This window comes from Mustela putorius, unplaced genomic scaffold (genome assembly GCF_011764305.1).
Source record: "Mustela putorius furo isolate JIRA1106 unplaced genomic scaffold, ASM1176430v1.1 tig00003858_pilon_pilon_pilon, whole genome shotgun sequence".
Lineage (NCBI taxonomy): Eukaryota > Metazoa > Chordata > Mammalia > Carnivora > Mustelidae > Mustela > Mustela putorius.
In genome coordinates this window covers 47,274,024-47,295,845 of record NW_025422010.1, presented here as the reverse complement: position 1 = coordinate 47,295,845, position 21,822 = coordinate 47,274,024, and the positions used below count along the sequence as shown (strand labels likewise).

General features: G+C 38.5%; 1 protein-coding gene across 14 annotated transcripts in view; it reads left to right on the top strand.

The window, feature by feature from the left end:
- The window catches only part of TCF4 (transcription factor 4), a 350,746-nt gene that overhangs the window by 213,169 nt on the left and 115,755 nt on the right, over window positions 1-21,822 (top strand). For 12 of the 14 annotated variants that reach the window (XM_045065657.1, XM_013052727.2, XM_004745529.3 and 9 more), the window contains 2 exons: window positions 10,371-10,500; window positions 10,981-11,030. In XM_045065657.1, coding sequence (XP_044921592.1) covers window positions 10,371-10,500; window positions 10,981-11,030 — 180 coding nt within the window. The remainder of the gene's footprint in view (window positions 1-10,370; window positions 10,501-10,980; window positions 11,031-21,822) is intronic. The other 2 variants (XM_045065661.1, XM_045065659.1) reach the window with 1 other exon arrangement.

The window sequence follows — 21,822 nt, the reverse complement described above, 5'->3', positions numbered from 1 at the left end:
AGCTCAGGGCTTAAGAAGCCTAAATTCTGAGAGCAGTATATGAACATTGTGGTAGGGCTGGGGTGACAGGCAGGGAGAGTAAGGGGTGACGATTACATCCAGAAAATTTCATGACATGTCCACCATGGCAAGATAATTGAATTTTGAATATGTGTCCTAAGAAACACTATGCCTTCATCTTAGAAAATGTGTCCGCAAACTATGGCCTAGAGCAAACTCCAGCCCACAACCATTCTTATAAATAAAGTTTTATTGGAACACAGCCTCACCTGTTCATTTACATAATATGCATGGCTGACTTAGTACCACAACAGCAGAGTTGAGTAGTTGAAACAGAGATCAGATGGCTGGTAAAGACTAAAACACTTACTATCTGGCCCATTGAGAAGGTATTTAATGACCTCTGTCTTAGAATAATGTTCTTAGTATTTAGTGGTGGTGTTCTGGAAGTGGTAGCCAAGTCAGACTGAGTTCAGATAAATTGGTGCATGACTAGTCTAAGTTTAGGCCATATCACTTCCTGTGAAGAAGTATACCCCAATTTTTTATTGTGTTGAAACTCAGTTCCTAAGTCATTGTCTTGAGTATGTGATGTCTGTCTCCAGGCTCCTATGGCCATTTCTGTGACCAGAAGTCCACGAAACAGTCTTTTGAACCTTTCTGACCCAGCCAGTTATCCATAGTTAAGAAATTAGAATCCCAGGGCTAAATATCCTGTCAAGACCTCCTTGCTACCTAGGAAGGGGGACAGTTTCTCAGCCGGCCAATTCAAGTTCTACCAGTCTGTTTTATAAACTGCTCCCCAGGGTAACCGTCTTCTTCAGAACTCTCCACAGTCCTTCCCTCTGTTCCTCACTATGTCTTCCATTCTCTTTCCTGCAGTGTCTTTTCTACTGGAGGTGTGTGGTGTCACTGAGTCTCTTTGTTCCAGGTAGAGCCTGCATTACCCGAGCTGGATGAGTGATAACAATATTGGAAAACAACATATTCAGGGAAGGCCAACCATTTTTTAGCCCAATGTCAACCATCATGTGTGCGTTTAGACAAACATACAGCTAATTTCTTCATAGACTTTACAAATTCTGACTCTTCTAATTTATTTTAAAGGGCTGAGAGAATAATTAGGAAACAGCAGAAGTTTTGTGGGAAAGGTGTGTCGAGTCTTTCACATATTCAGGATTAAATTGTAGTTTCTTTGTGAAGCATTCAGGAGGCGGTGTTTTGAAACACCACTCCAGAGGCACAGGAGGAAGACTAAGGGCAAGACTGAATATACAAGTGTAGGAGTTATGTATCCGCTGGGATAGAAATGGGACGTTATCTTCATGACAGAAAACACTGTAATCGTGTGGGCATCGTCAGCAATGAATTTATGAATTAACTAATTAACGCAGTTGGCATTTATTGAAAATACACTATGACTAGACCTACTGTGCTAGATGCCAGGACTACAAGGACGATTGAGGCTCACTTTCCGCCCTGGAGGAACCCCAGACTAGAAGGGAGAAATCGGATGCACGAACACTCGCCACACAAGATGAGAAATGTTACTGCAGATGAATGTTTTCGGATGCAATAGAAGGAAAAGTCTGGAAGGAAGCATACTGAAACGTGAGAAGGTTGGGGGCCGAAAGAAATAACAGCAAAATCAGAAACTAAAAAAAAAAAAAGGGGGGGGGGATTTGAACTTGATTGGAGAAGACAGTTGACCACACTGTGGAAATCAAGGTCTGACATGAATGGCAAGATGAAGTAGTGGATGGTGACGAAGGAGTGTGCTCGTTGGGATGGGCACGGGGTGATGGATGGAAGGGTTGAATCACTCTATTGTAGACCTGAAGCTGATATAACACTGAATGTTAGCTGTACTGGAATTAAAATAAAAACTTAAAAAATAAGTAATGATATAAAATACTAATACAAAAAGAAAAATGAATGCTCAGGGGCCGCAGAGAGCAGAAGCAAGAGCAGCAGAAGTTTCAGACTCAAGAACTGAGATTTCTGTTGTTCAAGAGGGCTTGGCGTTTTACAGCCTAACACTTCCTTGGCTCGTTTCAAACGTGTGTATAATATGCCCATGCATTACTGATATCCGATAATAAATCATGTTATGTTCTGACTAATGATGTTATATAAGTATATTAATTTATAGTAATATATTTTATGTATACGGCATATGTAATAATACTCCTCAGTGAACCAAGACTGAGTAAGTGCTAGGAACTTTGCTAAGCACTTTATATTATTTAGGTCAGTTCTCACACTGGGTAGGAATAGTAACGTCACTTCTCCCTGGACAAGGAGCCTCAGGCCTTTGGAGGTTAGACAGACTGTGCAAGGTTATCCAGGGGAAGAGTGGTACTCACACCCGAGGCCTGTCCTCATCTACTGAGTTAGAGGGTCCTTTGGGGTGTGATGAGAGGAGCTTTTGGTGTTGAGATGAATTGCAGAGAAACAGATTTACTCCTCCAAATGGTCAGGGCGAGGGCAAGAAAAACCCAAGTGCACAGAATAGAGGGAGGGGGCCTGGGGGGGGGCGGAGGCCAAGCCTGGGTATTTGCAACAATCCTGGTTGTGTGGCTTGCCAGCTCCTTGTCTGCAATCGGTCAGGCCACGTGCTCACTCTGAATGTCCCCGTGAGCCTGGTGATAGTCAGATCTTCTGCCTTGGTGGTAGGGAAGGGATCTGCTGCTGTGCTCGGTTCTCCGCAGGCACTCAGATCTCATGGCTCTACCTTTATCACTGGTCTCACTGCACGTTCCTGCTCCCCCTTCCTCTGCTATTACTACTCTTATTATTTTCAGCAGCAACAGTAATTGGAAGGACTAATGGAATACATCTATGCCAGAAAAACACAAAACAAAACAAAAAAGACCCCAACCCAGCAGAAGAGCTGTTCAAGTCCCCAGTTTGATTAATCGCGATAGTTCTGCATTCATTTCATATTTAGTGTTTGCCATGGCGGGTCTCTGGGCCGGGCACAGTAGGGAGGTGAACTACGAATAAGCCATTTTTCCTTTTAACCAGCATATAAACTCGTTTGGCCTTCCCCGCCACATATTCTCGATAAGCTATGTCCTCAAGAGAGCTCTTTGGGAGCTAAGCTGTGAACGCACATTGAGAGTCGGCCCACTTCAAGGAGGAGGCTGTGCGTGCCCAGCTTTGGAAGGATCGTCAGAACGTAAAGTAGTTCATGATGATTTGAAAGTTCCATCAGGCATTCACTGCTTCTCCGGATAACCTCAATTTCCTCACGTCATGTGGTAGGCTTATCACCTTATGTACAAGTTCAGAAAGTTATCAGGATACCTTATTTTAGTAAATCTTGTACGTTGGCTGTTAGACTTTAATTGAGAAGCCATGCGGGGTGCTGGGTAAGCAGACAGAGATCCCGGATCCTGTCCTCCACGAGGACAGTCTCAAAATAAAAATGTTTTTATAAATCCTTACTAGAGAGGAAGGCATTTTCAACAACCTTGAAATGGAACCTTCCCCACCCAATATGAAGAAGACTGACATGTGACATTTTGATACCGCTTTATTTTACTAAAATAGCAACCTGGCCAAATATACTTTAAAGTCGGCATGTTTATTACGGCCACGTGTTTATATTTATAGGAGAAGTGATGTTAATTCCCTAGTATGTTAACAGGTCTTATTCAAATTGTTCTATTTTTACTTTGGAACAAAATTACTAAAGAGAAACATTTTAAGGCAAGTAGTGATTATAGCACATTTATCAAATTATATATTAAATAAACTTCCTGAACTGAGAAGGAGCATAAACTGAAAAGAAGGTAGTTATCTTAAATTCTATATTGTTTATCTAAGATTTCTTCAAATCCATTTTTATGGTAGGATCCTGATTGCTTTCCTGTTTTTCTTTTGCTGAATTCCTACCTTCTCACTAACAAATAAAAATCCCCTTTTTAATATGTAATAGATGACTTGGGATTTCAGAATGGATTTTCAGAAACCACTGAAAGACCTCCTCACTGTATTGTATACAGTAAATGTTGTTTGTTGTAGTGTTGGTTTTTTGTTTTTTGGGGTTTTTTTTTTTTGAGAGGCAGTCAAATAGGTGAATGCATAAACCTTGCCAACCCTTGGGCAGTTGTAATTTCCATATCAAAATGCATGAGTTTTTACTTGGCTATTACTCTGCTATACATTAAGTAATAGTTACCATGGCAACCTTTGGATCACATTATAACATTTCAATATAAGGTGTTGTGTTTCTTTATAGGAAAAGACAATATACTTGAATTTTTAATGTATGGTGAAATATAATCACTACAAAAATAAATCATTTTGTCCAAGGTCAATCAAATGTTTTGGAGGTTATGCAGATTCCCAGCCAAAACTGTGACGTGCCCGCATGTGTGCTTTGTCATGTCATGGGGAACACATATTTTTTTAAAAATAGTACTTGATAAATACCACATAATATTCATGAAATGCCTGTAGTTGGCCTTGCAAAGAGAAAATACTGAACTCGTTTGAGCTATTTATTGGTGGCTAATGTAGGAATAAGAATTTGAGTTTATTTGGCATCACATCATTAATAAAATGTTATCAAATGCACATCTTATTTTTAAATATCTAGTTGTACGATACATAGCGTGCCTAGTTTTGGTCTCACGTGTAGTAGAATTAAGCATAGCAGGTGCTTACGCTTGTGAACACGAAATTAGATGAGCCATTGAAATAATCCTTATGGCAGTTCAGGAAGATGGCTTCGAGCTGAAATCATCTAGATCGATTGTTGGCCAGTGTCTTTCTTCAATATGTCTCAAGACCAGCCATCTCTTGTTGCCAGTGTAGTTCTAGGCCATGGGGCAATCATCACGGTTTATGTAGGCCTGCAAATGTGGCTCTTTTTCAGTTTTTTATGATGACTTTTCAAAATTATTATCTCAATGTATACTTTTAATCTCAAAGTAGAGTAGATGATCCCACTGCCAGTGAATCATGCTCAGCTTTTGAGGAAACTTTTAAATAGTCATCAGTGGTTTGTAATATAGGACTATGAATTAGAGGGTCATGGGAAGGAGGGTAACTGTGTGCTAGACACCAGCTCTGCTGGACATTTTACATATGTTATTTCATCCTCCTGATAACCCTGTAATAGAGCTCGCATTACTTTTTTTTTACAGAGGAGGAGAATAGGGCTTAGAGCACTTATATTAGTAACTCCAGCCACTGAGCTAGGGTTCAGTGTGACCTGACCTCCCAGCCCTCCCTCTTTCCTCAAGAGGTTTGGATTCTACTTCTGACTTGATATGATGTGCACTACACATTCAGACTAGAAATAAAAAGCATTGACCGAAAGTCCCTAAAAGAAAATCTTTGCTAAATGATAATTTCAGTAATTTACATTTCTCTGCAGCACAATCTGTTAAGTCCCGGATTATGAAAGTTACCCTTGCCATCTTATCTGAGTTTCCAGAGTTCTTTTTTGTGGAAACCAAGTATAAAACAGAACTCAAAATAAACTATAAAGGTGCATTCCTAGACATTCAGCTATTGGGAAAAGAGACTGTCCAAAGACTGACCTTCAGTTTTGAGCTTTGAAGTTCAAAACTGGACAGGTGGAAATATTGTGTTCTTCATTGCCCTTTGGTGTGAGATATATTCTGGGTTGCAGAGTAAGTGCCAACAGCAGCAAAATTATCGCCCCCTCCTGCTACTACAGTAAGTCAGCAATGGCCCTTCTGTGGTCAAAATGGCAAATTCAGCAGCAGCTATTCGATAGGGATTTGCAAAAACTTCCCCATGGCTGTTAGAAATCTTATTCAGCAGTGTCTTTGAAAACCCAATTCTGTGCAGAATTCACTAAGTAGAAATAACCTCAATTGTGATTTAAAAAAAAAAATGTGATTTAAACAAATATAATTGGTAATTTTGCTCGATGTGTATTTTGCACTTAGTACTGCAAAGTCGATTAGGTATCCATACAGATATCCAGCATTCATAAGTTTTATGGTAGTTTAGAATTTTATTTCCATTATTAACGTAAAGCCTTCCAAAATTCCTGGCTTTATAGAGTCAGTTCGCCATACAAAGCCACTATACATCACTTAGGTTTGTGATGAAAGAATGGAATTGCAGCTGTGTGAGTACTAGAATACCCAAACATGAATTAGACTCACAAGCATTTGGCAATAGTTCAGAAAAGGAGCTTAATCTGGTTTCATCTGAGACTGCTTTTCTCTGTTCTACAACATCCCCCCAAGATGTTGTGTCTGATACCGGATCACAACGTAGTGGGAATGACGCAAAATCAGAGAAAGCTCTAAGAAACCAGGGGCACATTTGCTTTTCCCCACAGGTAATTTTTTCTCCTACTTCTTCCCCCCGCCCCCCACCCCAGATCCCAACTCTGAAATTCAAGGTCATTCACCTATTACATGAATTAATTATAAGCCAAAAAGCAGCATTCATCGTACTCTGATCTCACTCATATCTATAATTAAGGGTAAATATAATCTTCCTTTTTAGAAAAGTACCACCCACCCATTACATCTAAAGTGCTGACTGAAATGAAATAATAGTTCAGAGCAAGATGATTTTAGTTTAACAAGAAAAAAGTTGATAATTTAAGCTCGAAGCAGTGAGTTCTATTTTTGATTACCATTCAGTTATAAATCTAATTTGAGATATATGCTGCTTTTCTGTTACTCAAGTTTAATTCATGGTTTGCATTCTTGGTTGCATAAGAGAACTTCAGTGGTTGATCAAAGATGTTAAAAAGCTTCCTGCCCCTCACCACCGCCCTGAAGGAATTGGGGCAGGGGTTGAGAATGTGTTAGACTGAGACCCAGATCTGATGTAAGACAAACAAAAAAATTTAATAGAAAGGGACCCTCATAGAGAGTTCTGCATTTGGCATTTGAAGGGCTCTGGTGGGACTTGGTGCTGAAGGGTTGGTTGTCGGTGGTGGGGGTGGTGGACCCCAAGATACTTAAACCCAGTTAACAGAGTCAGCAGGTTCTATTTTTTGGTTAGGGTATTTTAAGTCTTAAGATTGTCTTCGGAAGAAAATAAGGAGTGAAAAAGGGGAAGGGCTCATCACATCACAGTGCAGACAGTTAAACAAAATGCTAAACTCTGGGTTTAAGATTTACAGGTTAGCTGTGCGAGATGCCACATCTTGCTTCCAGTGTTTCCTGGCGGACTCGGGCAGCTCTGTACTGGGACCCAGCATAACCACAGAGCATGAGCTTGCGCAATGCGGAAACCCTGAAACCTTTACAGTCTTATTTAAGGCAAAGACGAGCTGGCCCATTTTGAACGTAGGCTTTAGCTTCCAAACAACTTTTATTAAGTGAAAATTTGCGCCTCTCTCTCTCTCTCTCCATATATATATATATGTATATATATATATATATATATACACACACACACACACACACACACACTCCTGCAGGTGAATTCATATGTAAATGAATGCCTTATCCATTTTGTGCCATATTCAATTTACCTTATTAAATGGAATGCCATTAACTTTCTAAGTTCATAAACTCAGGTTTTTAGCCAGTGGAAATTTTTTTCTCTTTATCCTCGCTAAAGAGAGTTAAACGCGTGACGTAAAGGCCAAACAATAGTAAATGGTTATTGTTCATTTTACAAGTATACTCTACAATAGGAACACATATATTTTTATCTTAATTTTCCCTAGGGGGGTGATTAGGGCCCCCTTAAGTATGATGAAATGCTTATTTTTGTTGCTTTAGAAGAATGATTCTATTGTCTGAGAGAAAAAGAAAAAGGAACAAACAGGTCTAAAAAGAAAGAAACAGGAATGTGCTTTGTGAAAAAAAAAGGGGGGGGAGAAAAAAAGATTAGCGTGAGCCTTTTCATGTGTGGAAGTGCTATCTGGTCTTAGTCCTCGGTCACTGTCCATAGTTCATGTGGCTGCACACGCAAGGGTTGGGTGCATGATTTAGTCACAACTGGCTCGTGAAATGATTTTCTTTTAAATTAACAACAGTAAGGTCAGCCACAGCCAGTGAGCGATCTCCTAGTTATCATTTTCCATTTTCCACAGCTCTGCTGTAAAATGCTGCTAAAACACAGTATAGCAAACTTGTTTGTTTTTATGTTGTTGACCTATTGATTGCATCTACTTTCTTGGGAGTGGAAACCTTTGCCACCAGGACCAACAAGAATTAAGCAGTGGTTAAGCTCATTAAGGAGACAAGCAAGCATTTCCACATATCTGCTCAGTCCTTGTTTGAATATTTTGTATTATTTGAGAAAAAGGTAAATGAAGAATGAGGAGTGATGTCTGCCTAAAATACAAAGTTTTCAATAATGTCATCTTCACACTCCTCTTCTCAAGAAAGGAAGGCTTATTTGTAAATTTCCCAGACTGTGAGGAGGTTGTGATTTAAATCACTCACAGCTTTTTTTTTGATGGAAATTTCAAAGAAAACTTGGGCTTAAATAAAGATTTTGCTAATAAGATTTACCAAGAGTGAAATATCAGGTTCAGATTCTAAAATTCTTGAATGCCATCTATAATAAATCATTTGATGTTAGGCTGTTGGATTCCTGATTTGTAGAAAACCATTGCAAAGAGCTCTATATTTTAGTTTGTCCCTGGGTAGCATTTGGATATCTTTCTTAAGTTCGGAAGAGGCAGCAAGAGAAAGTGCAGATGTCAGGTTTTTATCTGGTAAATACTCTGGCTTTATCTGGTATCGGTGTGGCAAACACAGAGAGACTCGCCATGGATTTTCGCTCAAATTGAGCCTCCAACCTAAAATCTCATCCTCAAAGTTTTATTTTAAAGTAACGTTCGTCATGCCTCCCTTGGAAAAGTCTGAAACTGGAATCAGTGAAGGCAAGCTTGTCAGTAACTGATTAGTCCTTTTTATATTACTCATCCAGCACTCACAAAAATCCCTTGGAATAGAGAGGTTCTCTTTATGATATTTAGCTATATGGCCCTGGAAAGGGGAGGTTTGAATTTTTGATTTTCCAGCTTATGGGTCATATTTGACCAACTGCTTTCACTAGAAGACATGCCACTTTGTTGAGCTATTTAGGAATCAAAAAGACTGTCTTAATTTAAAACAAGGACTCTTTGTTTTAGTTGGTGACTGCCTTGTGAAATTTTTCAGTTCTCAGCGGGTTAACCAGGGAACAGGGGCAGAGTCATAATTGGCCTATTTAGAGTATTTTGCATGTGAATAGTGTGTTAGTGAAGCATCCCTAAGTCTGTTGTGAGTGACATGGTGATTAGAATTTAGATTAGGGAAAACACATTCTGTACTTTATCAAGGACAGTAATTAGTTCAGTCAGTAAAAGTTGATTACAAGTAACGATAAAGTTAGATTTTTAGTACTTAATTTTAAAATTTCTTTATTAAACAGTAAATTTGTTCTTAATATAAATGGTCGTATCTACACTTGTTTTCTTGCATATCAGACTAATTAAAAGAACAATGTGTTCAATGCAGAGTATAATCAGGCGATTTATATATTATGGGTAAGTTTTTATGTAGTTTTTAGACATTGTAATATTATTATCGAATCTTCTGCGTGTCATCCTTTTCGAAAGTTTAGTCATTTATCACCCTGTGGTAAGTTCATGATATTTGTGAAAGTTCTCTAGGGCTCAGGTAAATGTTTAATCTGTGGGGATGTGTTTTAGCTTCCAGTAGTCCTCAAGAGGGCATTCTAATGTCCTTTAATTTGTTCCTGGTAGCTTAGAATGCCTCTATCTCTGTGATTCTGGAAGTTAGTGTGAGCTTTGAGTTTACGCCCGGCTCCGCTGGCATTTTCTCTTCTGTGGGTGCCGTGTAAATCCGCGGAGGGTAGAGCTGTGCCGATGGAGAGAGGCAGAGTCCTCAGTGGACGGGAGCGTTCTCCACTCACCCCCTGTGCGTGCGTCCGAAAAATCAGATTCTTCTTGGGTTCTTGTGAAGGAAGGGCAGGGATAGTTCGCAGAGAGGAGCCCAAGTGTCGATTAGAAACAAACAAGCAAAAAACCAAAAAAACCCAGAAAACCCCCAAACCATGAGTCTGACCTAAATGCCCTCTTCTTTAAAAAAACAAAAAAACAAAAACAAACAAAAATTAAAATGTGAGCTGTCTTAAGATGAAAATACTGTTGAATGAGAATCACCTTCTTCTACCTTCCTCTCAAAAGCAAAGAATTAAAAAAAAAAAAAAAAGAATCACAAACTTTGGGCTGGCTTCTGAGATTGCTTTCCCTTTTGTTTGGTTGTTTTGTCATTGTTGCAGTTTTACCAGATGCTGTTTTGTTTATTGCCTGGGTTTAAGTACTAACAATCAGTTGGGGGGTGGTGAATGCGGAAAAACTAACCTTACATGTTTGTTTTCCCTTTTTAACCTTTTAGCAGAGTCTCCTTGGAGGTGACATGGATATGGGCACCCCAGGAACCCTGTCGCCCACCAAACCTGGCTCTCAGTATTATCAGTATTCTAGCAATAACCCCCGAAGGAGGCCTCTTCACAGTAGTGCCATGGGTAAGGTATTCCTCTGTCTGAATGCCTGAGTGATTATTAGTCGTCTTTTTCTTTCTTCTCTCTTTTAATACCACACTTCTCGCCCTTCCCTCACCCCACCCTCCAAAACCATAAAATTTTCCTCAAATGTCAGGCTCGTGACCACCCCTCCCCGGTAGTACATTGGATGGGTATGTTAACAACTTCTAGTAGCAAGAGAACTATTTTGGTGTATGCTTATTTCTTGTTTTCTCTTGGCTGCCCATATAAGGCAACTTAAAAAAAAAAATCAAAGCTTAAAAAAAGTTAAAGATCTTGATTTTTACGAAAAAGGCAGAAGTTGATGTCTGCCAGAATAAAATACGATAGCGGTACTGACATTTTGCTAAGGTAACGACTTAAGAAAATCTGGTCTAATCTAAATGGCTTCGTGGTGTAATCTGTTTTAGTTAGGAAAATGGGCATGCGGGGACCTCACCGCCCCTCTTCCTTTTCTTTCAGAGGTGCAGACAAAGAAAGTTCGAAAAGTTCCTCCAGGTTTGCCATCTTCAGTAAGTACTGCTTGTTTCTGCTTTTGCATATTGTTTATTTTGTTGTTTCGTACTGATGCGAGGGAGAGGGGGGTGACAATGTGCTAGGCGCCAGAGCTGCAGGTTTCTCTAGAATGTGGCTGGGGTAGGAGCGACCCGCAAGTCCAGCCACCTGACCCGCGTTGGAATGATTAATTACATATCCTGGAAGGCTGGGTGGTTGTGTTGATACTAGGCAGGTTAAGCTGCGAAGAGAGCCTTGAAAAGGTGCCTGAAGTTGGAGGAGTTTTACCTGTACAGGGCTTTCAAGAGAATGAGTATTAGTTTCATCTGTTGGTTAAATTCTTTGTCGGTATTATGATGATTTATGGATTTGCATGCGAAAGGAGATTTGTGGAGAGGATTTAGGAAAAATTTACATGGGTTTCAGCCCAGAGTGCAGAGAGAATGTCTCTATTTTCTAGAGAGGTGACGGAATAAAAGCTTCAGAGGTAGCCGCATCAGTAGCCATTTGTGTCAGGAGTACCAGGTGACAACCAGAGGAAACATCTGTAACCAAGAGCATTCTGGGTCTTTTTAATACCTGGAGCTGGACTCGGGCACGGCTGAGGTCCTTCCAGTCTCCAACGTAGCAAAAGGCTGTTGTGATCACAATTAAATAAGATCTCTTTATTTTCAATTCTTACATATATTTTCAAATCTGAGTTCCTAGATGGTTTTGTTTAATTTGGTTTAGCACCAGTCTTTCCCTAACGAGCTTCCTCCTTACGTAGAATAAAAATATGAGTTCCTCTCTCCTTCCTTCCTTCCTTCGAGATAGATACAGGTATAGATACACAGTTTTGATTTCATTTCATTTAATTCTGTGCTCTGTAGGGCACTAGTATTCTTTGAAAAGAATGCTAATGAGCCCTATTGTAAGTTCTTCTCCTCTGAAATAAAATGATATTTGGGTTTCTGAAAACATATTACCAATCAATGCTCGCATATTAGTTTTACTTCATTTTTAATAAATTAGGAGAATAATAGGTTTTGCAAATGTGCTAAGATTAGATTAACCCAAACACCTGTGTATTTGACTTGATTTCAGTTCAGCTCATCCAAAAAATTATTAAGTGAATGTATCAGAGTGAGTCTTTATCAGGAAAAAAACACAAATTTTGTATGCTGATTATCATAGACTTGGTAATGTTGTAGAAGCATCACAAAATTATCCATAAATATAGAAAAATATTGTGTAAATAAAACTGCCAATGGTGTATAAAATAGTCACTTTGGACTACCAGTAAGTCACTTAAAAATGTGCCGAGTAGTTTATTCTTTAAATTTCTATGCTGTATTGAAATTGACTAATATCCCCTCAGGTTTTTATAATCATATTTTAAGCTTGAAGTTTGTGGTGGATTTAATGTAGATGAAACTTTAGCTTTTAATAGCTTTTATGACAACTTCAAATGATATAGTCCTCACAGCTGTTTACATTTTAAACATGCCTGAACCTAATACGGACAGTATTAAATACAGTAAGTGGACCTTTGACTCTTTTGAAATGATAGAATAGCTGTGTGTCATAAAAGCCATGGAAAACTTAAAGCTATAGAACCTTATTTATGCCTCAGAATCAAATGAACTTTGTTTTTTCCAATGCTAAAATTATGCAGAAATCGACACAATTTCCAAGGAGTGCTTTGGTATGGCATTAGATCATATCTATCTGCTTAATCGTTGTCAACAATAATTTCTCCTACTTCATTGTAAATTTTTAAGTATTTCCTTAGAGCTAATTTTCCCTATAGAAAATTTCACTGAAAATAGTTTTTTCTTTGCTATTTAGACAGTTGGTGTGTTGTTGATGTGTTGTCAGATGTTTAGAAATATAAAAGTATCTTTCCTTTCTTCCCAGTAGATCTGGAATTGGAAATTTAATTTGTATTATTTAATTTTTGGCTTTTGATGGTCAGTTCAGGATTTACTCTTCTTAGACAATTTATCTTGGCTAAATGTTTTAATGGTCCTGAAAGAACATTTTTGTAAATAGAGCCTGTTTTTGGAAAGGCAAGGAGGAAAATTCAATTGAAATGGAAATTTTATCCTTGTTATTTTTTATTTGTTTTTTCTTTTTTAAGCAAAAAAGGATGACTTAGTTTGGTCGATTTTAGAATCCAGTCATCTATTTATTGTTACTACTTGGAAAAAAAATCTCAGCTCTGTTCTAATCACAATTTAACTTAGTTTATATTAGGTTTGTTGTATGTATTGGATTGCTTATTATTTACAACAAGATCCACATGCCTTACCACCACACAAAATATATATGTTTTAATTTGATCTAAAGAGTCTGCAATAGTCACTGTAGCACATTTGCCCCAGTAGACCCATATTTTCATATTTTTAGACCTCTGCCATGTTTATTCTTTTTTTAAGCTCAAATAAAAATGATGACTGTAAATCTGACAAGAGACACTTCCTAAAACTTGCTTCAGTATGTGTGAATACTTTTATTACAAATAATAAGAAATTGGGGCTAATCAAAGGTTTCCTTTGGAGTGATTACGACTAGATAAAGACATTTATATGTTTTCTGCGATACATATTTACCGTGATAAATAGTAATAAATCTGTCACAATCTGTTGTGTCAACTCACTTTTCCACCACCCCCCCCTCCTTTCCGACATGGGCCCTTTCTCTTCCTTAACCTAAAACAAAGAACATTTAAACTGTAACATCTGTAATCAGATAGTACTTGTGGCTTTCCCGGAAGACAGAGGCTGGACCTCTTTTGTCGCCATTAGTCTGGATCTTCCCAGGAAATGAGAGCAAAGGGGCTCGCCTGGCCCCGTTTTTCAAAATACTGCAGCATCTGTGGGAGAGAGGAAACATAAGCCTGGCCCAACATCATGCCATCGATCTGGCAGGATCCTTGAATGTGTTTGTGCTGTGCATTGCCTCGAAGAGACCTGGAGTCACGGCGGAAGCGTGACAGTGATGGGGCGGCGGGAGGACCATCCTGTGGGGTCGCCTTGCACAGGCGCAATGGAGGGGAGGAAGTCTGGCCCCCTGGACCGCCGAGGCCTGGAGTTAGGGCTGGGGTGATGTCTCTTTAAAGGAAAGGCTGTGCGAAATGACAACTCTCTAATTGCCCACCAGAGCCCTGCTTAGTACTGCAGAACATTTTCCTCTTCTCTGCTCAGATCGCAGTATGTTCTTTTCCTTCGCAGACCAGCTTCTTGTCGCCCCCATCTCTTGATGGGAGTTGGACAGTAAAGCTTCGTTGTTTGTTGACGCCAGCCTCCCTTCTACCTGTCTGATTTCTTGGATCTGCACGTGAACTTCCAGTCTGATTTCTGTGTCTTGGATTTCTCTTTTAAATCCTAGATCTCAAACTTAACACTTTTCAACTCTACTGCTCTTTCCAGCAGATTTCTTGTCTTTGCATAGCCGCATCGTCATGCATATTGAATCCTGAACTCATGCGGAGAAAAATATACCCATTAAATCACATTTTTGGGGAAAATGATCCATAATTCTTAGAAATTTACATGGAGGCATTAAAATCTACAAAGCAAAAAATTTTCACATTGTGCTGTTCTAAAATATTTTTTTTTTCCACACATACTTAAAAAGCACAAAGATAGGGTCTTTCGAGAACTTTATTGGGCCCACCAATATGGAAACACAGAAAAACTCCATCTTCTTATAATTTGAATGTGAAATGACATACATTTAACCAGAAACTGTTAACAACAGCAACCAATTCTACTTCGAACATGGGTGGAATTTATCTTTACTTCCAACTTGAGTTTTGAAACTTCAATGACAGTCTCACTGTCTTCCCCATTTGGAATCCCTGGAACTTTAGATTTCTCTAGAAATAAGAAGTTTTATCCTTAGAAATAGTTTATGGCATGTCTTATCACCAGGGATTTTTCCAAACTGAACTTTTCAGTAAAGTCTTTTTTTTTTTTTTAATGTTAAATTACAGTTGTTTTTTTCTTTGCTTGCTTATAGTTTTCAAAATCACATAGATCTGGCAAGCTTTGCATTAGGTGGTCAGAGATAATTTTGGACACATGGGTCCTAAGGACAATCTCTATGATAGTAAAGATTCTAAAATAAGATTTGGGCACTCTAAGAAACTTTGAGATGAGTTCATCATTAGGAGGACTTGAAAAATAAAAATTCAGTGTGTATAAGACACCAGGTTTTACCGATTTTCTTAACAGAAAAATGCTTAAAGAAAATAAAGTCTTAAAGTTTAAATGAGCCTTTCTTTTACAGAAGAGATTATTAGGAATATCAGGAAAAGTTGGGTAATGTTGATGGCATTAAGTATCCTGTGTCTTTTACAATATGTAAAAAACTTTCATATTCGAAGGTTTCAAAAATGATGTAGAGTTCATACCTTAAAATACTTTTGGAAAAAAAAATTTTCTTTTTCAAACGCTTGAGGAAATCACAATGTAAAAAAGAAGTTGGTAATCATTTTTTTCCCTTTTAAAGGCTCAGAAATTATATATGACTGAAAACTTCAGTACTTAAAATATATCATTTCCCCATCACTTTGAAATTAATCATAAATCACAGTAATGCTATTACATGTCAGCAGAATTTTAACTTGAGGGATAATATAGCTTTTGTTACAATAAAATTTATATTAATTTTAATATAGTGTCAGCCACCTGGACACCATCCTTTGTAGGAAATTCTAGAGTAACCAGTTATGTGATAAGATATAAAATGAGGGGCCTCATCAAATTTCATTCCTGGAGGGGTAGATCCTTTGTGAAAAAGTGTAACCATAGATGTTTACATTAAAATCTTTGGATAGCTCACAATAGTTAACTTTAAAATTAGTGTACCCATTCTCCAACTAAAGATATTGAAATATGAAGTTCAGATATTAGAATTATGCTTACTAGTTGTAGAAATGTATAGACAGAAAAGAGATAAAGTATAATGCAATTAAATCATCCCCAACAGGACAAAAGTGTTATTCACACAATTTACACAGAATAGGTCACATGACACCGGGGAGTACCTTGAAAGTTGAGAAGATGTTCATCACAGAGAACATATATTTTTGTACAATTAATATTGAATTCACTAAACCAAAGGCTTCAGAAGTTCAGCATATACATTCTTTCTTTGAAAACCAATCTTATTGTCTCCATTACAGTTAGAGGCTACGGACATTATGTTTTTTTTATGAATTGCTGGTCATGAGACAAATACAGGAGAATCTCTATATTTAAAGTTTTTATTGGGGGTTCTTAGTCTATTAAGAATATTTCATAAGCGTTATGAGATTCATCCAAATACACAACATATGTACCATTAGGCATTCCAATCTCTCAGGAGTTTGCTACAAGATTTCTGTATTTTTGTTTGGAATTTTGGAAGAATGAAATCTCTTTTCTATCATCCTCTCTGTTATGCAACCTATTCCTGTTCCCCTTAAAAGGATGACTTCTGGTGTGTATATTTTAAATATAAAGTGGCAAGAAATGAAATGAAGAAGAAAAACACAAAAGTCAACTATAGAAGAAAGGTTTGCATATTTGTGAGCTCTTCTGGGATTATCTTTACAAATGAAAAGGATATATGTGTCAAACACCCCGAATGAGACACAACCACCTAGTTTCCTCCTCAATAGAGATGCCTTCCCGGCCCCCTTTGTCTGATTATTCTACCAAGCAAGCTCTTCTAAGGTGGCATGCTTGATATCTATTCCCCCTTGCCCCCGTGGCTATTTTTATCTTTTTAACCAACTTTTTGATATTTCACCTCCTAAGATTTATCAGGACTTTTGCTAAGATTTCAACAACTGGAACAATAGCATTTAGTATAAAACTGGCCTCATTTGTTGAGAAAGGAGAAATACATTTCAGGAAACTGTTATTTGGAACCTTATTTTATCACTTGCACTGAAGAGTGTATTTTGGTGTGAAGTCTTGGACTCCGTCTGAGTGGTTTAATTATTAAGAAATCCAAGAAGCTACTGTAAGGCGGCTTACCTAGAGAGAGAATTGTAACAGGCTTGCATGCATTCTGAAATTATACAAGCTTGTTTTGCAGCGTGTGGTTTGACTGTGCGTTTACTTTATGTTTGTGGAATAATATAGATGCTTGGCTCAATATTTGGTCAGGAACCATTTTTTAAAGTTCTGGTATTTCACTGATTGAACCATTCGTTTTATTTTCTAACATAGAAACTCTATATAACTCACTGCCCACCCCACCCCCCAGTCACTGACAGTTTCTGTGTTTTCAAGGTATGTTGTCCTGATTTCGAACAATAGTAAAGTTTTTGTTTGAAAGTCCTAAATCAAAATCAGATAGAACTTGGAGGACTAAGTAAGAGTCTCTCAAAATATGTGGCAATAACCCTAAAACGAATGAAGAGTCTCTTCAAAAATAGCAAACTTGTATTTTCTTAAGGCAGATTAAATTCTGTCAGGCTGTTGACAGACACTTGCTTTGTTTTGTTTTTTAAATAAATTGCACTGAATTCTTAAACTGAACATAAAGTCGCATTTCCACGCAATAGCATAAGATTCTCAGCCTTGATCTCATCTGTCCCAGGGTGTATTTGTGTAGTGGAGTGTGCTCTTTTTAAAAAAGAATAAGAGGTTTTATGAAATGCAGTGCAGATTTTGTAGTTTTAAATACTCAATTATTTTATCTCAAAACAGCAGCATGTGAATGATTCCGGTTTGTGGGTTTTTTTTTTTTTTTTTTTTTTTTGGTAGTTGCTGCTGTTGCATAGGTACAGAGCTCTGTGAGTTTTATGCTTTGCTTGAGCTTATACTCCCTCTTCAGAGAAATTAAGGTAGTGCAGAAGGGTCTGCATTTTGTAGGATTTAAGGTTGAAAAAACGCTTTAAGTTTCGGTGAGAAGCACAGATTTCCATTCTGAAAGAATGTGCAAATTCGAGTTTGAAGAGAACACTTTGAGAGGTCTATATTCAAGTCGTGCGGCAACAGCCACGATCATCTTTTTAGCCTAACTTTGTCATCTGAGGAATTAATCAATCCTAAATAATGCCAGGAAGGTTGAGACTTGATATATAAGCGTTTGTTTCTAGAGTATTCGGATGAGGACCTGTACGTGTATGCAGTGTCACAAGGTTCAGTTTGAGTGTTCAGTGGGACAGAAGAAGAAGAAGGGCGTTTCTTAGCAAAGCCCCCTTGGTAGCAAAGTGTAAAGAAATGTTTTGGCGTGTTGCTGTGTGTCAGTAGTGTTTGCAACGATGTCGATTAAAAGGCATTTCCTTTGTGAAACATGGACTCATATTAGAAAGACTTCGTGTTCTCAGAAAAATGACCCTTGTGGTATATTTCTCACACACATACAGAAACTGTCACTGTTCCCACTTACTGTTAGCATCGAGGGATTTTTTTTTTTCCTTAAAAAGAAAAAATGCTGTTTTGGAGCAATTTTGATACCATCTGAGAAAGAGTCTGTCTACAGCAGCCTCCTCCTCCCCAGCCTATATCATTCTAAATATGCCTCCTGGATTATACTTCTAATAACACTGTAATGGTTTTCCTTGTACCGATTGGTAGAGTATATCATTAGCTGCCTTGAGAAAGCAGTTTCGAGTAGGAGGCCGATTTCTTGGCGTTAACGTTTCAAAGTAACTCTGTTTGGGGAAATCAGTTGTTTCACAAGTGCTCAGGTGTATTAACCTAGGGTACAATAATATTTTCTGGCTTGCTCATTATGAAACGAAACTGAGTGCAAAATAATTCAGTAATAAGTCGCGTATAAAAACCCGAGCTTTAGCATAGGAAAGTCTGAGAACTTGAGAGGTTAGCAGAGGAGATAAAAAATAAAATGTGTTGCAGGGTCCAGTAGTAGTCAACTCTTTTCTCCTCACCACTGAAGCTGAGGTTTTGAAAGAATGTTCATGGCCTGGGAATTAAGACTTTTTGAATCAGTTTGAAATTTGTAAGCCACGAAGCTAAATAGAAAATCAGTCTGTTTCTGTAACTATTGTACTGTTTGAAAGTATTGTTCTGTCATCAAAAGGTACAAATTCTGCCATTTAATACTAAGGCATATGCTTCATGAGTGAAATTTTATTGCCAAAACCTGTGGGTTCCTCATCGAGTGCCTTGATACGAATTTTATTTTTAGATATATACAACACATTGGTACATATCATCTATAGCTTAATTGATAGGGTTGGGCAAAAGAAATGGAATTCAGCATTTTTATTATGGGCAGATAGAGTTGGAATTATGAAATTCACATCCCAATAAGTAATTATTCTACAAACAATGATGTTTTGTTTTCCCTTCAGTAAATTCCACCAGCAACCTAGCTGTTAAGCTGAACCCTATGATAACAAACTGGGGGCGTCCCGGTGGGAGGGAGAAGAAAGCATTTTCAGAAGTTTTCATTCAGTCAGTCATTTCTTTTTTCTTTTATACTTTTTCAAAGCATATTGTTCAACTAACCAAAAAACTCGACACAACGAGCAGCACCGAATAGGTCTTTCTCTTCAGTGTCCTCTTTATTTAAATCATGAAACTTCACCGCTGAGGTCCTTCCTGTTTAAGGAAGTTCCCCGTGTTCTGTCACTCACATCCCCAACTGCTGGGGATGACCTTAGTATTTTAAAGAGCATGAAGTCTGGCGTTTTGAGAAGGCCATGCGTTCAAAAAACCAATACACGCAGTGAAACACAGGGCTTACTGTCCTTCAGGCTCGATTTGGGGATGCTGAGTCCCCTTACCCACTTGTAACCACCTTGAAATGGATAAGGATATTTTTCACATTTTTTTTGAGGGGGGGGTCCCATAAAGGTTAAAGTCACTGACTTGTATATTTCCTTGAAAGGGATTTCCAAGAATGATGATAGTAATAAAAGTGGGGTACTGGGAAATAACACTGCACTAGAAAGCAAGAGATCTTCCTAACTAATTGTCCCATAACCTTTACTTAATCACCTCGTCGCCCTGGTTGGGTCACAAACCTATTTCATGGTATAGATAACACCTTCTTCAAGAGATGAGGTTGATACACTCTGGACAAACCTTACCACCGTGCTTATCCTGAGCCAGGAACTGAGCACTTTGCCTCCAATAAATCACTTTAACGCTGACAAAATCCTATGAGATGGGATAGCCTACTCCTCATAGCTAAAGAAACTAGACACAGAGGGGTAGAGCCACTTGCCTGAGGTTACACAGCTAGCAAATGGCAGAGCTGAGATTGAGACCCTGGCAGTCTGTCTGAAGGCTTATCTGTCCTTAATCAGGATGTTATGCTGCCTGCCGTTGGCTATTCAGAACCCTCAGTAGAACAAAAAGGTCTCCACAACCTGATCCAACATATCAAGTATTTGCCTCTCTGGAACAAATTAAATATTCAAAAGTTTCATCTCACTGTAGAATGACCCTCGGTACCTCTAAGGTGTTCACTGTTTATAATGTACAACTTCTGCCCAGGCAGACCCCTTAAGGAGACTAGACCATTCAATATGCCATTTCTGCAACAGAGGCAGTATGATCTAGTGGTTAGGAGCGTGGAATCAACTGGGTTTTTTGTTGGCTCTGCTGCTTACTAGCCACATGGCCTTGGGCACGTGATGTAATATCCTTGAATTCTTCCCTTAAAAATGAGGGAAATATGCATTTCCCCCAAGGATATTGGGAGAAATAAATAAATGACAAAATATATGTGATGTGTTCTGTATGGTCCCGACACATTGTAAATATCTAAGAAATGATAGATAACCTCTAATGACAATAATAATAAGCCCCCCCACAATGTTAACACCAGCCGCAAGGTAACCTACCCTTTCTTCTAGCACTTGGGGAAAATTGAACACACAGCTTACTGGTGTAGTTAGCAGCTGAACAGAAACTAAGACCGGGGTCCCAGCTGCGTGTAGAAGAATTCTACCTCATGGAGGTCACTGTGTTTTTTTTCCCAAAACTACAAAAACCTGCAAGCACTTTTTGTATATCTTTGTCCTTGTAGGAGTGTCTTTATCAGGCCAAGACACCTAGTCAGCTGTTTTAATCATTAGACTTAACCACTCTACCAAGTTTGTGTTGCAAGTATGTACTCCATCTTTTTTCTCTTGAAATGGGACATCAGGCCAAAATGACAGAGCGCCTCATAATATGATTCTCTCTGCCAGTAATTTGTTTATGCCTGAATCAGTCCTGCCTCTGAGCGATAAGGAGATACATGCTTCTCCTCACATCCTCTCTCAGTCTCACTGTAATTGGTCAGAAGCGGGCCCTCCCGAGTGATGAGCCACCTTTGTAGGACTGGCTCTGGTCCCCATGCGAAAAGGTCAGGCTGGGGTTTTGGCTTCATTTGGCAAGATGTGCTGAGTAGGTGGGAGCGTGTGGCACTTTCTTTCGCTTCTCAAGTAAAACAGCGTTGGATTTGTTTAGGACTGTTGAGGTAAATTTCTAACATGAAACAGGACTATTTATACAGATGTTTTAAGGTAAAGTCAAAGTACTGCTGGATTCTGGCCTTTGCCACATTGTAATGTGGGGGTTTTTGGTTGTTTTTTTTTTTTCTTCTTCTTCTTCTTCTCCCCTGCCCCCACCCTCATGGCCACTGCTGAATTCATAAAAGAAAACTTGTTTTTGCTTGTCAGCTAAGGGAAACTTAGAACAATTTTTTTTTTTTTTTTAATAAGGGCTGATTAGTGAACTCTTGCATCGAAAGAAAAAAAACATCTGCCAAAAGGGGTGGGGGGAGAGAGAGCCCGCTGTCTGCGTTCCACAGCGAATGACTTTTCCCAGCCAGTTTTCATTGACAGAAAAGCCAGGCAGCACATTA